The following is a 20521-nucleotide window of genomic DNA, read 5'->3' as shown; positions in this document are numbered from 1 at the left end:
GTAATATTTGCTTTTTCTCTTTGCTAAGCAAGTTATTTCTAATGAAAAGTTGCTCCCACTGCAATACTGATTCTAAAGTGCTTGAATAGTTTGTCAATGCAAATTTGGTATGTTGCAATTTTAGACCAAATTTTTCTTGACCATTCAGTGAGCAAGGCACCCCCCCCCAAATCTTGGACATATATTAAAAGCATTGACTGTGTACCCAGGAGTCTCTACTAATCTACATATTGATGAGAAATTAATAGAAAAGAGCATGTTGTAGAATCATAGATTGTCTTGAGTTGGAAAGGACCTGCAAGAATCAAGTCCTGAAATGAAATTTGAGCTCCTGAAATGTTAGCTGTTAGCCAGGTGTATGTGTCTGAAAAACAGTGTTGACATTTTATTCAGGAAAAACTTATCTAACCCAACAGTATAACTTGGGCCTTTCCTGAGGGCAGTTCCCAAGCAAAGGAGGAAAAGCCCCAACAAAGGTTCTCACAACACTTGCTTACACAGCTTGCTTTGCAGAAGATGGCTTCAAATTTGCACAACTGCACCTGTCAAGCTTGTCCTTGAATACTGCCCGCTCAAATCCAAGGTTTGCATTGCCTTTAGGTGTACCCGGGGCTCTGTCACAAGTAAGCACAGCTAAGAAACAGCACAAGATAATGAAGACAAGAGACATAACAACAGTGGTACCAATGTATGCGTCTCACAAGCACAGCAAGTGGGGGAAGCAATTAATTTTTCTCTCATTTTTTGTGACTCCACACAAATTTAATGTTTGGGAGGAAGAAGAAATTGTGATAACAGAGGAAAAAACAGTTTCATGTTTCAACAGATTTTTTTAATCCATGTGTTTAATGAGATTATTCTTATTGTAGCTTTATGAAATTCAGAAAGTTAACCCTCCTCTTGCTCGAAACATGCCACCCATTGCAGGAAAGATACTGTGGGTGAGACAGCTATTCAGAAGGATAAATGAACCAATTAACTATTTCCACGTAAGTTGATGTGAGGTAAAATTAGGTGGTGTGTATAACAACAAACTGTGTTTCTTTAGTAGAATGACTGTAATGTTTCTCTCTATGATGATATCCTTTCTCATATGCTAGTCAACTTGTTTGTATGTGAATATCTACCTAAAAAAATGGGCTTTGCAGTAACAACTGTTGTAGATGGAAGATGTAGTGTTACAATAGAATATTTCAGTTGGATAGGACCTACAATGATCATCTAGTCCAACTGCCTAGCCAATTCAGGGCTAACCAAAACTGAAAGGATTTAAGGGCATTGTCGAACAGTGGCAAGCTTGAGGCATTGACCACCTCTCTAGGAAGCCTGTTCCAGTGTTTGACCACCCTCTCAGTAAAGAAATGATTTGTAATGAACCTGCCCTGGTGCAGCTTTGAACCATTCCCACACTCCCTATCACTAGATACTGCCAGGGCACACTTCTGACTCATATTGAGCCTGCTGTTGACTAACACCCCCAGATCCCTTTCTGCAGGGCTGCTCTCCAGCCACTCCTCTACCAGTTTATACTTGAGCCTGGCATAACTCTGTTCTAGATGCAGAATCCAGCATTTTAACTTGTTAAATTTCATCCCATTAATCATAGCCCAATGCTCCAATCCTTGTAGAACCCTCAGCAAGGCATCTTGTTCCCTCAAAAGATTCAACAGCACGTCCCAGTTCGGTATCATCAACAAACTTCCTAATGGTGCATTCACCTGCTGCATCTACATCATTGATAAATATATTAAACAGAACTGTGCTTAGAATTGCATCCTGAAGAATCTAGTGACCAGTTGCCAGCCAGATGTAGCCCCATTCACTACAACCCTTTAGGCTCTGTCCTTCAGCCAATTCTTCACGTGGCACACCATAAGCCCACCAATCCCACAGTTGGACAACTTGTCCAGAAGGATGCTGTGAGGGACAATATTAAAAGCCTTACTAAAAACTAAGAAAACAGTTTCCTTGATTTACCACTGAACTAGCACCACAAGCTGGAAATATGTAGTGAATGGTTCATATGTCTATCTTCCTATTGCCCAAAGAATTATGTCACCATTCCAGCCAGTGGTGCTTTTCTTCTTTTTGTAATGGAATAGACTGGGGCTTGTGCATAAGGCTCATGTCCCGTATTTTCACTAAGTGTCCATCTCTTCTTTTCCTCTAGCCCCATAGGGTTCTCCATGGAGAATCATACCTCTTTAACAAATGGCTTCTAGGAGTATCTTAAGGCATAAATGTGGACTGCCCAATATCCTGAAATTGTCTGGTATAACTGTTTTGGTACCACTGAATAAGCAAATTTATTGTAAGGACCCACATGGTAGCTGCAGTACTGTGACTGAGAATCTGGTCACCAGTTTCACTGCAGATGATCTTTGAACTAGTCTGGGAACAGACACACTTTAACGTTTATGGTGCTTAGGAGTTTCTTGGTATTAGGATTTCCCCTCCACAATGGAACAGCCAGAATCTTGCTATATTAGTATTTGCTATAGCAATAATATTTCTTGAAATGTTTGAATGATTCTCCTACAAAGTAGCTAGGGTCTCCTGCCAAATTAACTTTTATGTGACAGAGGTTTTCACTTTCCTATTTTGCTCAGATGGGAATAATGATCACCTAAATCTGCTTCAAAGAAAATACACATAAATATCATTACTGATTTAAAAAGGAAGGGTTTTTTTTAATCAATTTTTAAGTTACTGTTCAATTTTTAGTAGAACTGAGCGTCTATTTCACTGTGTATTACAGGTGTTTATCACAGTGTAGTAAATTAGCTGCTCTTATATGTGTTAACTATTTGGTATTTATTACAAATTCTTGCTGACTTTATTGCTCCATAAATTTGAATTGTAAATACTTGATAAAGCTTTTAAGAACTCCATAAGTAAAATTTATATTAACTTATAGAACATATAATCAATAGTTAAGTTGAGATAAACCCAAATAATATGGTTTTCTTTTGATATGGTTTTAATTTAAGTGCACTGTGTTTTAATAGAAAAAGTCAAATATCTTGGCAAGCCCAGAAGGTAAAGAAGCTCTTCAATTATACAATAGAATTGCCTATGTATTGGTGGAATTCGAGGTGGTCTATCATAGTGCGTGGATGAAGGAAGTGTCACAATTACAGCATTGTAAGTGATTATTCCAACCCAAACCATTCTGTGATTCTGTGTAAGAGGCTTTTTTAAACTATTACTGAATACTAAGTTCTCGTCAATAAAATCAGACCATTTTTTTAAGTCTCATTTACCCTTAAAATATGCAAATTAATAATGATCCAATGAGCAAGCCCAATAATACAAATCTCTGTCCCTTACTGACCTTGAATCTTGGTTGTGATGTAGAGGATGCAGATTTGTTACACTGTTTGGCAGATGACTGGAAATAGTAGTGAAACAAATTTAAGGCACATGGTTGTTCAGTTTTGTATTAAAATTCTTTATGTATACCATTTAATAATTTTTCCTGTCTTCTTTCTACTGTAATAATTTATGCAGTATTATCCCAATTCCTCTCAGGACAAGTATTGCTTTATGCCTAGAAATAAAATGTTTCATAATCAACCTTTATAATTTTAACAGTAAATAAGAGTTGAAGTTTTTTTAAAAAATAGAATATGTTTTTCATGTAAATAACTTGTAGCCACTCTGTCAGCTCCAAAACCAGGACTAAATCTTCAAGAATAAATCTTATCATCATTCAGTCAACATAGGTTTTTGTCTGTTTGGGCTTTTACGTTGGTTTGGGTTTTGCAATATCCCTGTAAAAGCATTCATCCTCTGGAATAACAGATTTCTGTAAGACACTGAGTATCTCGTTAAAGTGTTGTGTTTCCAGGTCCTTAGAAAATGAATTTCATATTTTTTTAACGCTAATAAAAAATATGCTACAAATAAGACTGGATATGATGTACGTGTAGCTCATAAAGAGAAAGGCTATAGATGGCAGAAAGCTAATAGGGTGAAAGCCAGTTGTATATTTTCTTTATCTGAAAACATGAAGCTATTTTACAAGTAACCGTACATATTTAGTCATTATATAGTAATATTAGAAGTCTGTGTTCCACAATAATTTATATAGCAGAAACAATTGTTTGTCTTAGAAACTGATATAAAAATGTCTTTACAGTCTTACAAGCCACAATATTTGTGTGTCATCCAAAAACTGGGAAGTTTCTTGTTAATTTTGATCCCAAAATTCTGGAGATTGCGCGAGAGACCAAATGTATGATAAAGCTGGGTCTAGAAGTCCCGGAACAAGCAAAAAAGATAGTAAAAATAGAGAATAACATAAAGTCAAAGAAACTGCGTTTAGAGGTAAGTTTAGATATTATCTATAAAAACAAGAAGGAAAATCCAATTAACCATAGAATTTTTTTTCTGCAGTTAAATAATGATTAAACCTGGATGTGAGGTGGTTTAAGGTAAATTGTGGAAGGCACAGTTGGATATAGAGGTTCTTATTTGCAAAACCTCCACTAGCTGCTGTGTGGGATAGTATATACTCCATTATAAGCATATACATTTCTTATACCCTGTGGCATGTGAAAAATATTCTAGTGATGAAATAATTAAAGTTATCCAAAAAGTATTCAGTCTCTGAAAATCAATAAAACACAGTTTTACAGAGTTTTTGAGAAGCAAAGGTTGGAATTCTTCTGGACTGGAAGATACGGTAAGCTACAAAAAGAGTAAGAGTTTTACAGGTGTCACAATCTGGTACCGAAGGGGCACCGGGTCAGGCTGTCTGTGACTCGCTGTTCGGCGAACCCAGATTTCCTGCCAGAGAAGTTAGATTTCTGATACCTGTTGTTTGCTAATGTTGTAGTATTTCAAGAAGCTTGTATCTTGGGGATGATGTGTACCATACAAGATTTGTGTGTGTGTAAGGCATAAGATGAGGATATGTTAAAATTGAATTTGTGTGACTTTAGATAAAGTACATGATACTCAGATTTAAGAGGGTACTGCAAGTTACAGTCACTAAAGCTCAAGCTGTCTTTAGCTCCAAAGATCACGCTTTGTCTGGCTTCTGTGCATGCCCATGCACATTGCATGAAGGCTGCTTTCCTTTTTCCCTCAGTAGCATAATATGGATTCATCACATTGCAGAAATTACTTACATAGGTATGCAGTGTCTGTGTAAAATTCTGCATTTGTTTCCAAATGTAGTCTTGTACTGTTTTCCATGTTTGTTTGTTTCTTTGTTTGTTTTTCTGATGATTTAATTGTATAAGAGGTTGTTTGCTTAAGTAAAGAAAGCACCTAAAATATTCTTCCTGATACTACTCTTTCTAATAATTAACAGGGCCTTCTCCAATGTCATGAAGATTTGCAACAAGAAACACCAATGATTTTTGTGAATCTAATGGCACCAAAAATGAAAAAGGTTCGTATTTCTAAATGCACTTTGGTACACTTCAGAAGAAGTTAGAGTAAGTTAATAAGTGTCCAAAACTTAAAAATATTTACATGGTTTTGCATGTTATGAACTTAGTGAATGTTACTAAAACTTTGAGGACCAAAAGTCTGCTCTTTGCATCCCACAGTACTCAAATAATGTGCATTTTTCCTTGAAAACTTGTAACCTTCCTTGTTAAACTTTGACACAACTTTCGTTTGTCTGTGACATTAGCGATTTTAATAATAATGGGGTTTATTTTAAATTGGGGGTGTTATGGTTTTATTTTTTTTATCTAAGAAGCTACATTTTTCTGCTTAGGTGGAAGATGTGTTGAGGCAAGGACTTACCATGTTGACTTGGTCATCTGTGACACTGGAAAACTTCTTTCAAGAAGCTGATCAAGTTCTGTATATGTATAAACAGTTTTTGAGAGAGGTATACACTTGGTCACTATATAAGTGAAATGAGAATTTAGGAAAATTCCTATACACTGCACAGAAACTTTTTTTTTCCTTTTTAAACTATATTTAAACTTTTACAGTTTAAACTTTTAAAACTTTTTATTTTTTTAAGAATGATATACTTAACGATTCTCTCCCATTATTGCACTCAAGTGTGTGATCTTTGCTTCTCTTCTTGCAGGAGAATATATTTCTACTTGTCTTCAAATTCTGTGACTACTACTCTGATGTTCAGAGTCAACCTCTGCCTCTCTCTGAGTGCAGTTGCACATGAGATACCTCCATGTAAACACTGTCCATTGGAGAGCATTTTAACTTTAACTGTATTCATGCTGTGAAACTGTCTCCTCTTCATGCAGCCTCTGAAATAATGCAGGGGAGACTGCTTTTCCCTCACAGTTCTCTGCAGGCTGACCGAATCTGTGCTTTTTTTCTCTCTTAGTGATTGCCATATAATTTCTGAATTCTTTTGATCCTGTTAACATGCTTGAGGACCTGTATTGGTTCTTTTTCTTTTCAAAACTTTACCTTGATAGTCAGACCATACTTCTAGGCTTGACAGTTGAACTGTACATCTCCTAATAGCATAAATTATGTCTCTTGTGGTAAGAAATTACTAGTCACTGGTGGATATATCCACTTTTCTATGGCAGAAAAATATAATTATGATCATGTGCTCTGTTTGCCACTGAAATCCAAAGCTGAAAAAAAGATTGGCTATGTAAAAAATTAGCGGTTCTCTGAAAAAATATGAGAAATAATTATGTTCCTTGTAGATACATTCCATTTTCCTTAACTATGTAGATTGTATGCATTTCTGACTTTCTTACCCCTCCCATATCAATACAAAAAGATGTATATTTGGCTAGGCCCTTGATTACTGTGAATGGTGTATTATAAACAAATAGAGAAAAAGTGATGCAAAACAGAAGCATGAATGATATTGTGACAAGATGGCATATCACAGATGCAGAATACTTCAGGTAAAAAAATTAAAAATTGTACAGAAGTCAGTTTTATTTAGATACTGCCATGAAAAAGCCAAGACTGATCAGCTCAAAGAGCTGTTGAGAAGCTCATTCAGAAATTACCTCACTGCTGTTACAGTTCAGAAGTAGCCTTGGCTTATACTGTGTATTAGTTTCACTTATACAGTTGTCTATATTTGGCCTGTATCCAGGGCTGTACTATAACAGTTCTTCTATCACCCGATGACCCCTCCCCAGCTGAGAAAGGGCATTGGGAAAAGGACACCCAGGGGTTGAAGTGACACCAGATTTAATGAAACAGCAAACTATTACTAATACTAAAGCAAATGACAAGTATACAAAACTATACCCATGTGAACCATTTATTGTGACCAGTGAACGTACAGTGGTCACAATAAATGAGAAAGCAGTCCTCGAGAGCAAGATGGTAAGCAAGCCCTTCCAGGAATGGGGAGAAGCATGAAAAACAGGAACACTCATTCTCAGTAAAATTTCCCCTTTGTAATGAGTGTCATGTTTATGGGATATTACCACTTGGGTCAGATCCCCTGGCTTTTGCCCTCCCAACTTCAGCTCCTGGCTGATTCAAAACTGCTAATGGACTGCATACCATGGCTGGCCTATGATTCTATCCCAGCAAATCTAGGACAACAATGAATTTAACAATATGATGCTGACAACCAGAAACCTGTGAAGAACTAGGTGGAAACACCAAATTCCTCTCAAGATTTCACTTCCTTAAGGATTAGTATCTCAGCTTCCCAACGTGGAACCAGCAGATACTGAAGAATGAAAAGATTTTGTTTTTAAAGGACTATCTGACATAAAATTGTGCACAATAATAATCTTTTTAGAATTGTGTTAACACACTGTGTTGGATTCAAATAGATAGTCTTAGCAATCAAGGTCTTTTTTTCTGTGGCAAGAGTAGCCATATAATTTCATCTAAATTCTGTTCTTTTGTTGTTCATATTAACAAAGGCTACATTTTTTGTACAGTACATATCTCCCTAAATTGTATAAAACTATACTGTATATATTCTATTAAATTTCTTCTATAATCTGTATATAATAGAGGAAGAGGAAAATTCATAGTAAAAGCAGACTATATTTAGCCATTGTAAATATCCCCTAAGTAACCGTACTCATGAGTATAGCTGTACTTCCTTTTTTCCTTTACTTCTCTCATCTTGACATCTTTTGTGTTGGTGCTTTTCCCCCATTTTGGGTTTGTTTTGTTTTGTTTTTTTTTTTGGTTATGATTCACTTTCATAGAGGATTTTCTACTATGTGAGCTTCTTGCAATCTCACTGGGTAGGAAGATACGTTTTTTATTTTTCTGAAAAACACTGTATACCTATTAGCACCCTCTAAAACTAAAATCTTGTACTTTAAAGATAAATACGTGATATTAACACAATTTTCTCTTTTCAGGTTAATGATTTAAGTGAAGTGTGGATTGTTTTAAAGTTAAAAGAAATATCAAATACTCTTTTAATTGTCTTACCGGTGGATGGGCCTGTCAAAGTAGAGGATATGTTGACCTGCAATGAGGTGTGTGCAACTTTACATCTTCAAACTTGATTTCTTGAGCATTTTAGAAACAATGCTTTAGTAAGTTAATATAAATCTGAAAAAGAATTCTTCTCACTGTAGAAATACAGAACTTTTTTTAAAAATGAATATATTTTTGTTAAAATATTTTATATGAACATAAATTGGTTGCTAGGTATTTGAGATACTTAAGCTGTATTCTTTCATTGATATTTTTTGTTTAACTACTTCACAATTAGGTGAGTTTGGTTTTCTTTTTTTGCATCAAGATATTTGGATATGTGAAGCTTCACTCCTGCCCCTTTTTTTCCAATTTTTTTTAATTTTTTTTTTTTTTGGGGGGGGGAGAAGGCAAAAAATACTTTCCAACAAGCATATTTGAGAGTTTGAAAATTTTCTTGACTCCAAATGAGGCCAAAAATTTATTTACCTAGTGCATTAGTACAAGTAAATCAAGTTGTTAAGGACAGTTGAAAGAGTATTTGGGTAATTTCAGGTTCAGACTGTGATGTCCTTTCAATATTCAGGATTTCCTTCTGGCACTTAAAAATAACATTCTTTTTAAAAAATGAAAATTTTATTAAAAAAACATTAAAAATACAGTCATAATACAACAGAAGTTTTATTTTTACTTTTGAATAACATTTTGCATTTGATGTCTCAGTTTTCTTTTAAAAATATTGTTCCACTGAAATAGTCTCAGTTTGAAAACTGCAGTACTCAGGGATATGTTTTGCATCTCCATGAAGAGGGACAGTAATAAGATAATCCATGATACTAAAATCATTGATATTTTTATTTAACAGGCTTATACTAAAGAACGTGCTCAATTATTGAACCACAAAAGCATGGACATTGAAGATGCTGTTCATGAACTAATATCTGTATTTGAAAAGAATTACGAAATTAAATGTTCTAAGAAAACCTCAGAAAAACATGTGTTATCAGGTAGATAGTGTTAATTATTTAAATTAAAAAAAAAATTCTGTCCCTAGTTCTGTAGATGTAGCTAGAACATACCAAAATTGAATTGTTTTAGTTAATTTTCATGAGACTTCTCCCTCCCACTGCAGTTTCATCTGTGTTGTGGTTCTGTCTTCATTTCCCACTGTTAAAGTAAACCACTACCCTATGAAATACAGAAGTAGTTCAGTATTGGTGGGGTTTCCAGAATTAAACTCTCCTTCTATTTAGATAACCAAAGTATTTATTCTAGAGGAAGAATGTTATGGTTCCATTTCTCTCAGTCACTCATTAAAACTTTTTGGTTTTTTCCTCCATAAGTGAAATACACTGTTCCTCTCTCAGCTATTGTAGGTATTTGGTGTTGTCCCTCTTTTTGTGACTTTTCTGCCACAATAGAATTGTATCTCAATTACTAACACTTTACTGGCTGGTCAGTTTAAATTAGTACAGTCAATTGCCTATAAACGACTAGCAGGCTCTTTTGTCTGTAAAGAGGGGGTGACAGCATGCTTCAAAGCAGAACACAATTTTCAGTTAACAAATTATTTTTTTTTTTAATTTACAGGAAATGAAAAATGTATCGTGTTTGAAAACAATGAAGAGAGGGAAAAGAATGCTTCTGCAGCCCTTCATGGTGATAAAAGCAAGAGCAGTGATAAACAACATGAATTTAAAAAGGTATTTTGTTGTAAGAAGGAAATTTTTTTTCAGACTGATCAAATCAGTAAACAGCATCTTGAGTTTTGGTAGTTGGATATTTGTGTACAGGAAGTTATCACATAAAGAGTATTGAATGTCATGTAAAAATTATGAAATAGCTTCCCTACAAAGTGAGTTCAAGATGGATTTTAGCTTTCAAAAGTGTATTCCATGTTATTCCAGTTATCGCCTTTACTGAACAAATTCCTGATGTGTAAGTGAGAGGTGTAAGAACTTGGAGAGAATATTGTGTCTAAGTCATAACACAAGCTTTTATTTTTGGGTGAGCAGAAACATTCATCCTTTGTCTCCTCCTCTTCCAATTTAACAAAAAAAAGATCACCTTTATGCTTTTTCCTCAAAGAACACAGTCTCTTCATCTTCAGCAGAGAAGGGAAGAGGAAGTAGAGAACAAAGACTGACAAACTTGCAGGCACAAATGCAATAATGTTATAAGGTTGCATTGTTGTTTTGTGCTAGTGATCATTACATATTGATGTATTTTTATGTTCTTCATAATCCAGTACAGTCAGATATTGATGCATTTGTCCCTTACTTGAAAAAGGTGCATATGCACCCGCATTCTTGGATAATTCATGGTGGATTAATTTTTTTTAGTATGGAGAGCTTTTTCTGAAGGAGTATGACACTTCAGCTAGATTTCGGTGTTCTCTCTCTGAGGAAATCAAGTTTATGTTAGTCAAGTTCTATATTCCTTTTCATGAAGCATTTATTTATTTACTTACTTACAGGCTTCTTTTCCCCTCCAACTTCTCCCCTTGTGTAAACTGTAAAGGGGATACTTGTGTATCTTACAGCATAAATTCCTTCAGAGAAGAACACTAACATATTTGACTTAATCAGAAATAATCTTGAGGTTCCTCTCTGAATACAATAAAAAATAATGTGTATTTTATTTATTACAGAAATGTAAAGAGATAGTTGCCTATTTCAGTAACCAGCTGCTAGACAGCCTCCAGAAAGCCATCCGGCTGTCTTTGGATAGTCTTAAAAAAAGAATAATTGTTTCAAAGTAAGTTGCAAATGAAAGATTCCTTCAATAGCATTACCAGAATGAAGCTATTTCTGTATTAATATAATAATACAAATATCCATTCAGACGTGCAATGGTACATGCACATCTTTCAAAGATGTTTCAAAGATACACTTTGTTATCTTTGAAACTTTGAAACATGCACCTGTATCATTAGTCAAACAGTTTCCCATGGGTTAAAGATCATCCATGCACTCTTTATGAATTCTATATGGTAATTTCAAGATCCATACTATATTTAGTGTAATTTTTTATATATTCTTCTCTGCTTGAACAGGCATATACCTCAAAGACAGGATTGCTTCAGTATAATATATATTTATATTGAAAAGCCTACTTTGAATTCTGCTGAATTCTATTGAGATAATTTATTTTAAGCAGGTGAAGTTTGTGGTGTTTTGTCATTAATGTATGTTGAAGCTTGAGTTACTTTTTTCCTCTGAGGACATCTTTCACAAAAAATGTGTTGAAATCCTGATCTTATTGAGGTCCATAGGAATTTAATTGAGTTTGTCCTTTATATCTGTCTACGGTGCATTATTGCTGAATCTTCCCTTATTTGATCATTGTGCCATAGCATTTAGAAATTGTATTTCTAAGATCATTTCAGGAGGTTTTACAGTGAAGGATTTATGACATGTTTCAAAATTATTTTCAGCAAAACTACACTAGGGATAACAAAGTTACCTGTTCATCCAAGCAAATCTGAAGAGGCTGTTGCTTTTTTAAAGGTAGAAGTACATCTTGCTGTTCCCAATGTGGTAAGTTGTGTATAGCTGAGGTAAAATACACTGTTTTATAGGTATCTCTGCATTTGCCCAGTTGCACGATGTAGGCGCACTTCTTTTGAACCAGCATCTATTCCAAAGGAGAAGAATTACTCAGGCATTTCAGTGCCCTGAGAGCACTAATAGAATGTGCCCAGTTCAAGTGTTCCTGATTTCTGTCTTAGGGGTACTTGCAGAGCTTGGTCTTTTATTGCTCTTGTGTGTTTCAGCAATTATATTGGCACTTGTCCATCAGTGTTGTTTGCAAAACGGTTAGAATTCTCCATGTGTAGCAGTAGTATTGCTGGAATAGATTTTTCATGTTTGTGTTTTTTTTTTTTTTTTTTTTAACTGTTTTGTTCCTTACATGTTTTAAAACCTTTATTGAATAAAAATAATGAACATTATCTTTGCTCACTTTGGCTTTAGTTATCTCAACAGTAAGTAAGGTGGCCAGAAAGAGGAACACCAAACAAAAATGAAAAGATTCAAACCCAGGAAAAGGGTTGTATATTGCTGTGTGCAGAGAACAAGAAAGCAGATTGCAAAGAGCTAATGCATGCATCTGTTTTTGTAGAGCAAGATAACTCTGTGTCAGCAATATGTATGGTATTTTATTTTATATATGAGAAGGTAAATTAATATTATCCATCTGTTTTATAAAGGTTACAAATTTTATATTCATGTCATTATAATAAAAGAAAGGTTCTGTTTCAATGTGATATTCCTTTGTCACTGTTCATGTTGGCATTCTGTTGTACATTCACACTGTGTGTGTGTACACACGGTATATAAGGTCTGTCCAAGTGTAGAATTTTCACACTCTTGATAGTTGTACAAGCATAATCCCTCAAGCTCCACCCACTGCAAAGGAAAGTGCATCTATCTTTCTATTCAATCCTCTGAAATGTTTGGCTGATCCAGCACCGTAACCAAGTGATGCTGATAGCATTTTGCAAGATCCTTGCTTTTATGTGTGCAGCTGCTCAACCCATGAAATTTTAAGGTGTTTATATCCCAGTTCTGAACACTCCTGTAGATTGTTCCATCATTTTGTGATTATGGTTTGCACATGGAATTTGTAAGAGGGTGTTCTAAGGACTATATTTGAGGATTGAGCATATCACAAAAGTGATCCTTCTTCTGAAGTTTAATAAATGTTGTTTTTCTCTCCTTTTCTGGGTCACTCTAAGGTTGGTTCTTCCATCTGCTCACTATTTTGGAGAAACTGGTTTGTGCATTGACTCCATCTTGTCCTACATAGAATTATTTTCCAACAGGGACATGACAAAGTTACAGTTAGCATTATTGCTGCCAATGAAGTTCAAAAAGTTTGGGGTTTGAGCTTTATGGCAGTTGGTGTACTACTAAAAAAAGAGGCTAGAGGCTGTTCTTTGACCTCAAAGTGAGCTGATGTGAGATTGTGTGTATCCAAGGCAGTAAATGCTTTTCTTCCAGAATCCAGGAGTCTGCATTCCAACTGTTTGTTTGGAACAGCCCCTGTCATGTTTTATGTGCCAAGTAGTGCATGATTTTATTCTGGGAGAGTGCTTTTTTGCACCATACCAAACTATGCTAAGGGAGCTTGCTAGCATTTACACAGCATGAATGATGATAGACCAGAGCCTGTGTTTTGACCCTATTGTGTTTGGTAGTTCTTGATTCAGATCAAAAATCCTGATTTTCCTTCCAGCTCTTTTTATCATGCACTCTGGTACTTGAATAGAGTTCCTTTCCACTTCTGACTTGGATATTAAATTGCTCTCAGAATTATGATACAAAATCCTTGCCAAATATACAAGTGGAGACCCTCAGGACTGCTGTATGGAGTTTCATTAATTTAGTAAACATTATGTTCCTGCAAAGATTTTTGAGGTACTGCTGTCTTTGGAAGAAAAGGAACATTTGTTATTTATCCAGCTAGGACTTTTGACAATTTGATCCAGTGATTTTGCTTCCCTGAAATTACCTACAGTATGAATATGTGTATAGATAAGCACTTAGAGAGATTATATAGCTCTAAATCATCTTTAAAATGAGCTGTCCATATGTACTTCTATGACCATTCCTCTTAGAATTCTTTCTCAGAGAATTTAGGATCCAGTGGTTAAAAGCAATAGAGGGAAGGATCTTGACCATCAATTTTTAATTCTTTGTGATTCTAGAATACAGGAAACAAGGCTTGTAATGTATTCCCAAACAGTACAAAAAAATCACTGTAAAAATGCTGTTTAAAATGTTGTAGGAATTGTGAAAAATAATTATAAAAAAAAAATAAAAATCTGTCTACTTATACACTTGCTTGTCTTTTTAACCCCAGTATGACTGCACAAATAGATACGTAGGTCTAAACAGTGTACTTAACTTCTTTAGAGGCAATCCTGAGCTAGACAAACTGTTAAAGTTACATTTTACAGCTTCTCTTCTGGGGCAAGTTCCACAATTCACTATGAGTGGGTTACAAATCAGGTCTTAGAAAAAGACAATCAGTTGCATTTATGTCAATAATATTTCAAATGTTTTTTATAGGTACTGATTCCTAGTTTAGATGATGTACAGCAAGCCATCAATCGCATGATTCAGTTAATATTAGAAGTAAGTCGTGGAGTTGCTCAGTGGGGACAGAGACACTTGCAAAAATCTAATTTAAAACCAGAAATGGGTACAAAGCAAGTATCTTCAACAGGCTTTGGATCAAGAGGAAAAATAGCCAAAAAAGGGGAAAGTAAGTGGTTTGGTTTTTTACTTATTTCAACATTCTACTTTAATTAAAAAAAAAAAAAAAATGTTGGTGAATAAGCTCATTTGTCTTCAAAGAAGTCAGCCATTGATTATCTTGAATTAATTTGTTTGTCTTATTTTGATATAATTAGATTTTTTTATTCAGTAATAGCTTTTCAGGCTTATGTCTTAGTGTTCTGAAAAACAACATGAAAAAAATCTTAGAAAAATTGCTAGATTCTTCTTTAATTCGAGGAAAAGTAAGCTTGTTAATTTATCTTTTTACCTATTTACTGTGGAATGTGGCTATAACGATATAGGTGAAACCATAAAAAATGATTGTGGACTAGCTCTGGAATACTGAAATATTGGAATATTGAAATAGAACAAGAGCTAATGTAATAATTGGATTTCAGTAAAGATTTTAATTGCTGGCTATATTCCTGAAATGGATTATAGAACATTTCAAGTATTTGTCATGGGAATATTCAGACTGTAGATAGACCTGCATCCATTTTAGTTAGAAACTTTTTTTCCTTAATATAATTTCTAAGCATTTCTCCATATGCATTGCAGGCATCTACAAAAGCCCAAATATATTTTTACCATCAGGTTCTTAGCTGCTTGGCTGAGGCAAGCAGTAACGGTTGTATCTTTCTTATGATTCCTCTGGAAAGTCTTTAACGTCTTGGAAAGTTTTTGATAGTCCAGAGCTTGGATTTTATTAATTTATTATTTGTTTACTGGTGTGTTTTGTATGATTTTAACCCCTTTAATGGGCTTCAAGCAGGGTGGCAGGAAACTATGCTTATCAGTTAGTCAGAGCCTTTTCTTCTGCCGTGTTGAAATACAACATCAGCAAGTAACTGCTTTTGTCAACTTTAAACTACGCAGCAGCAAAACTTGATGTTAGTACTAATTAATGCTTGTCCAGTGAGACCTGTGAAGTACACTGGCAGGGATAGATCAGTCTGAGACTTTGTTTCCAGTTACCAGATCTCAGAAAAGATCTTCAAACTAAAGGAGAACTTGGAGTTGCATTACTTCTTCTTCATTAAACAATGTGTGTGGTGGGAAGAGTGGATTTTTCTTCTCCATTCTCTTAAACCTTCTTCAGAATGGTCAGACAGTGATATGACAGAAGAGGCTCATTAGATCTTGAGGATATCAGTGTCTTTATTGACCCTGATTGTCAGCAATTCATCAAAGATGAAGGAGGGACATGATAAATTACATTTTCCTTCTAAAGGAGCTTATGTGAAGTTCTTAAAGGAGTCAGGGTTCCCATTTCAACACTGACAGTGTAACTGGAGCAGCAGCTACCAATGTCTAAAATTCCTTTTGAAAGCATATTTGGAGACAAGAGGTTTAGGAAAATGTCTATACCATCCTTCCTGATATAAAGACTTGAAAGTCTTTTATATTAGTAGATTGTAAGACAAGTGCATCTCCAAAACATGACAAACTTTATTTCTGCACTCATGTGACCTCGTAAAGTTTAATATCTTTTTTGAAACCACTAAATAGAATAGCAGGTTATGTATTTGAACCACGTTGGAGCTTAAGAAACTTACACCATTTTAACTGTTTTATACAACTAAAAAACCTTAATTACATGCAGTTTAAAAAATAACAAATAGCAGAATGTTTATGAGTCTTTTTCATGTTCCAGATATAATAAAATTGCAGTGGAGAAAATGAAATTTGTGAACTAGGGAGACTATTTTCTTTCCATTTGGAAACGTTCACTCTAGATTGGATTGCTCTAGCTGTACAGAGCCTGGCCCGAGCTATCCTGAATTTGGTACTTTCATATTAAGCAGTCAAATAAACATTTGAAGAAGTATATTCAGCCTTAGTGAAGAGAATCATGGCTTAACTTGACATGCATAGGTTTAGAAGAGAATTCTAATCAGACTTGTAATGGTTCATTAATTTACATAACCTTTTATTTTACAGGAGTTGGAGATGTGCCTGTGAGAAAGCTAAGAAATTTTTACTTGGGTGTTGCTGAAAATGAAGATATTTCTAAATTAATTCTGTTCCTTTCTTCTTCTGTGAATTCTATAAGAGAACTAGCTAGTGAAGTTCTGCAGGACTTTGAGAAATATAAGGTGTTGTGGACAGAAGATAGAGATGCCAACATTCAGGTGAGTGCAACGATCATCGCCTACAGGACTGTTCTTCATTAATACTGTCTTTTGAAATCAGAAAACAACAAGGAAAAAAGTCAAGGAAAAACATGAATAAAACACATTAATAGCTGAAATTCTTATTTTGTCTTTCAGTAGCAATAGTAATATTCATGATTTTACTAATATTCCTCATATTACTTTCTAAGCAAAATTAATAGCATGCTAGCTAATTTTATGTTGTTGGGATTTGGCTTTTTTTACTTCTCTGCCATTCTATATGGTTATAAACTGGTCCTAATTTGTTAATTGCTTTGCCTTTTTTTTTTGTAGAACTCTGAATTTACAGTTCTAAATTTTAGGCCACAAAAAACTATTGCAGTCTGACAAGATGTATACTACAACTCATAAAAATTCCCATGGCATCAATGTTGATAATTGTGCACTTTGTCTGTGGAAAGTGTTTAGAGTTTAATACATGCATGTTTTTTAATCACCACCTTTCCTGTAGTTTTTTTAGGAGGAGAGTTTGGCATTCTCTGCTCCAAGAAAGATCTTTTATTAAACTCTTGGTTGCTTGAACTCCTAAGTGAATCCTTAAGTGTGGTGGAAAAAATTTAGTGTCTACTAGAGCAAGAAAAGCTAGCTTTCAGCAACATCTGCTTCAGAATATTTCACACTGTCTTTCTACAGTAGAGTTTTAATTTAGAGTATGAATGTAGAGGTTCAGTAAAAGAAAGTTGGCTTCTATATCTACTTTATTTAACCTTGTCTTAACTGAGTTTTCCATTCTAATATTTTGTCTTTAATAAACTACATTATATATGCATAGAACTCTCAGTATTGCATCATCTTGTTCACTGCAGGACCACTGGTATCTTTTGAATGTCACAATGCAAGTTGTGCGGTTTGTGGCTGAAAGATCAAATTTATAGAAAAAGCTGGGAATTTACTGTTAGTCAAATCATAATTTTAAGCCTAGCCAAATAAATATTACTATTTTGGTCTAGTTACTATTGAAGAAAAGGACACTGCTACAGAGGAAGCTTTAATAATAATAGAGTTAAATTTTGTACACATATGCCCTGGTTTTTACGTTCTTTCTTTAGCACTGTGCTAACCCTTCCACCGCCTGTCTGGGTACTCTCAGACAACAAAATAGAAATGGGAAACAGCTTTCAGCATTTATCCCTTGCCTTTGCAATGTAGGTATATTGAGTACAGCTCTTGCGTAGCATTTCTGAAATGTAGCTAGTCAGAATCACAAAACTTTTCTAGACTTGAGTCCTGCTCATGGAACTAACTACAAAATATATTTTATTGCAATTGTTTCACATGTAATTGGGCTAATGGTGTAGTCTTTCTGTAAGTGTGGCCACGTATTTTTTGATCATTGTTTTGTCACCTGTTTTTACAAAACCAGTAGGCACTTAACATACCTCGGATATATGTTTCTCTGTTAAATTTGATAGGAACTTCACAACAAGCTTGAGAGTTACCAGCTGATAAACGTGAATGCCTCATCACATGCTGTAGCCATACTGTGTTTAACAAGGCTACAGAAGGCTAAAAACAAGTATAATATTGGTTTACATTTTAAGTAATTACTGAATAACTGTTGCCACTTGTTTTACCAAAAATATGAAAAAGAATATTTGTTGATTGACATTTTCAATCACACACAGCAATTTTTTGCTACCTGTCCATCTTTAACTGAAATTAAAGAAGAAATACTTCGCTATGCTATGTTTGAGGAAGAGGTGGAAAATTTAAAACCCATTATTCTTCTTGGTCCTATTGAACTACATACAGGTATGATATTTTGTTATCTTTATATGCACATTAAGATAATGAATAGTCAGCTTATCTGATTTATTCTCAGAAATAAATTCTTACAATATGAATAGAAATTATTGAAGAGATGTCCCTGACTAATCAGCCAAGGCTTGCTCAGACACTTCTAAATATGACTTAAAAAAATTCTCCATTCCCCTGGCTTTCTCCTCTTGGTGAAATTAAGTTCTTTCATATTAATTATGTATGATATTGTGTGTCACCTTGTGGTTTTAGTTGTGAAGTATTCCAAATCCAAATATTGAAATCGCAAAATGCCAATTTCTCAACTGGTAAAAACCACTGAAGTATCACTGATCTTTATGCATTTGGTTAATGTATGTCAGAGGTATTCTCTGAATATTAATTAGTACTCATTTTCTTCTTTGTCCTTCTTCTCTATGCATTCTATTAAATGAATTTACCAATATGTTTACAAATACTATAATATACAGTAAAAACCCATAAATATACCTTAGTGTAGTTTAAATAGCTTTGAAACTTTGAAAATGCATTAATTGGGTTGTCTGCTTTTCCTAATTACTGTTGAAGAACCACATGTAATGATGGAGGGATTTTTACAGACAATATTTAAGATGTAGATTTATTTATTTTAATTCTTTTTTTTAATTAGGACCACTGAAAAGAGCTCTAGCCATTGAAGCCAAAGCCTGGAAGGTGCTCCTTTGTCGCTATTTAAATGAGGAATATAAAAAGAAAATGACAGACATGATGTCATTCATAACTGCATATTTAAAGAAATTGTCTAAACCTCTGCATGATTTAGATGATGTCAGATTTGCAATGGAAGCTTTATCTACCATACGTGATAATGACATACAAATGGATATGACTCTGGGACCTATTGAAGTAAGATGACTTTTAGTTTATCTTGATTATAATGATATCATAAAGGTCATAAGATAAACTGAAAATCCAAACATTTACTGTCCTGAAGGATCTATGTTGAAGATGGGAAACAAGTAATACTTTTTTTGTGATTATAAATTATTAATCAATATTAGATATGTAGATAGACACTCTATAAATGCAGAAGAGAAAAAAAAAAAATTCTCTCTCAAATAAATTATAATTATAAACTAGGAGACAGTATGCAGAAATACGCAGATGAGAGCGTAAGAGAAGGGAACAATATTGTCCCTTTTGCTGTGTGCTTTTCCCTTAGCTTTAAACCTCTTCTTAACTGTTCTCTATCTATAAACAAACATCTTGATCATCTAAGCCCTTTAAATATAACTCAAATATATTAATGAAGCCACACATTGTTATATGCTATCAGAAACTAGCAGTATTTTTTTTGTTTGTTTCTCCTACTAATAAGAAGCTAAAAGAAGCTCACTAAGTTAATATATACACTTGATCCTTACTATCACAATGAAACAGTCAGCTTATTAGAACACATTTTGTTTACATTTTCATCCACCTTTTGGAGAAAAAATTTAATACGGTATAGTTACATTTTTCGTTCTTAAACATTGTTTTCTTAACATACCAGAAGGGACTTTTGGTGGATTTTGTCATTTTTTCTGATTTTATGTGGGTTTTGTCTTAGTCATTTGTGCAATGTTTTGTAAGCCAGCAATGTTACAGAGACTATTTGAAGGCAAGTGTAACCAGTTTTCTGATCCAAAAGTGAAGTAGAGGTTAAACAAATAAAGGAATAACCTGAACAATAATTTCAACATTTAAAGTAATATTCCCATCTACTAAATGTTACTTCTTATTCTGTCTTCAGGCTGAAGATATGGACATTATAATCATACTTATAGACGTTGAATAAAACAAGGAAGAGAAACAGAGTTCAGCACTATCTATTTGCTAGGATTTACATGTATAGGAAATGCTGCAAAATTTGTAAATAAATAGATAAAAGTTATACAAAATTCTCAAGTATAAACATTGCTTGTT

At 34.2% G+C, this 20521-nt stretch overlaps 1 protein-coding gene across 1 annotated transcript in view; it reads left to right on the top strand.

Annotated features, from left to right (window-relative positions):
* Window positions 1-869: 869 nt before the first annotated feature.
* DNAH5 (dynein, axonemal, heavy chain 5) overlaps window positions 870-20521 on the top strand; it is a gene marked incomplete at its 5' end in the record, with an annotated part of 114425 nt that continues 94773 nt past the window's right edge. The window contains 14 exons of the mRNA XM_008949754.1: window positions 870-989; window positions 3009-3144; window positions 4142-4329; window positions 5321-5401; window positions 5735-5851; window positions 8301-8420; window positions 9227-9368; window positions 9952-10064; window positions 11012-11118; window positions 11798-11900; window positions 14436-14631; window positions 16587-16777; window positions 18445-18571; window positions 19227-19462. Of these exons, the coding sequence (XP_008948002.1) occupies window positions 870-989; window positions 3009-3144; window positions 4142-4329; window positions 5321-5401; window positions 5735-5851; window positions 8301-8420; window positions 9227-9368; window positions 9952-10064; window positions 11012-11118; window positions 11798-11900; window positions 14436-14631; window positions 16587-16777; window positions 18445-18571; window positions 19227-19462 (1977 nt within the window). The remainder of the gene's footprint in view (window positions 990-3008; window positions 3145-4141; window positions 4330-5320; window positions 5402-5734; window positions 5852-8300; window positions 8421-9226; window positions 9369-9951; window positions 10065-11011; window positions 11119-11797; window positions 11901-14435; window positions 14632-16586; window positions 16778-18444; window positions 18572-19226; window positions 19463-20521) is intronic.

The sequence above is a fragment of the Merops nubicus genome, unplaced genomic scaffold (genome assembly GCF_000691845.1).
Source record: "Merops nubicus isolate BGI_N331 unplaced genomic scaffold, ASM69184v1 scaffold531, whole genome shotgun sequence".
Lineage (NCBI taxonomy): Eukaryota > Metazoa > Chordata > Aves > Coraciiformes > Meropidae > Merops > Merops nubicus.
Note: the sequence above shows the minus strand (reverse complement) of the source record. Positions and strands in the feature narration are given on the sequence as shown.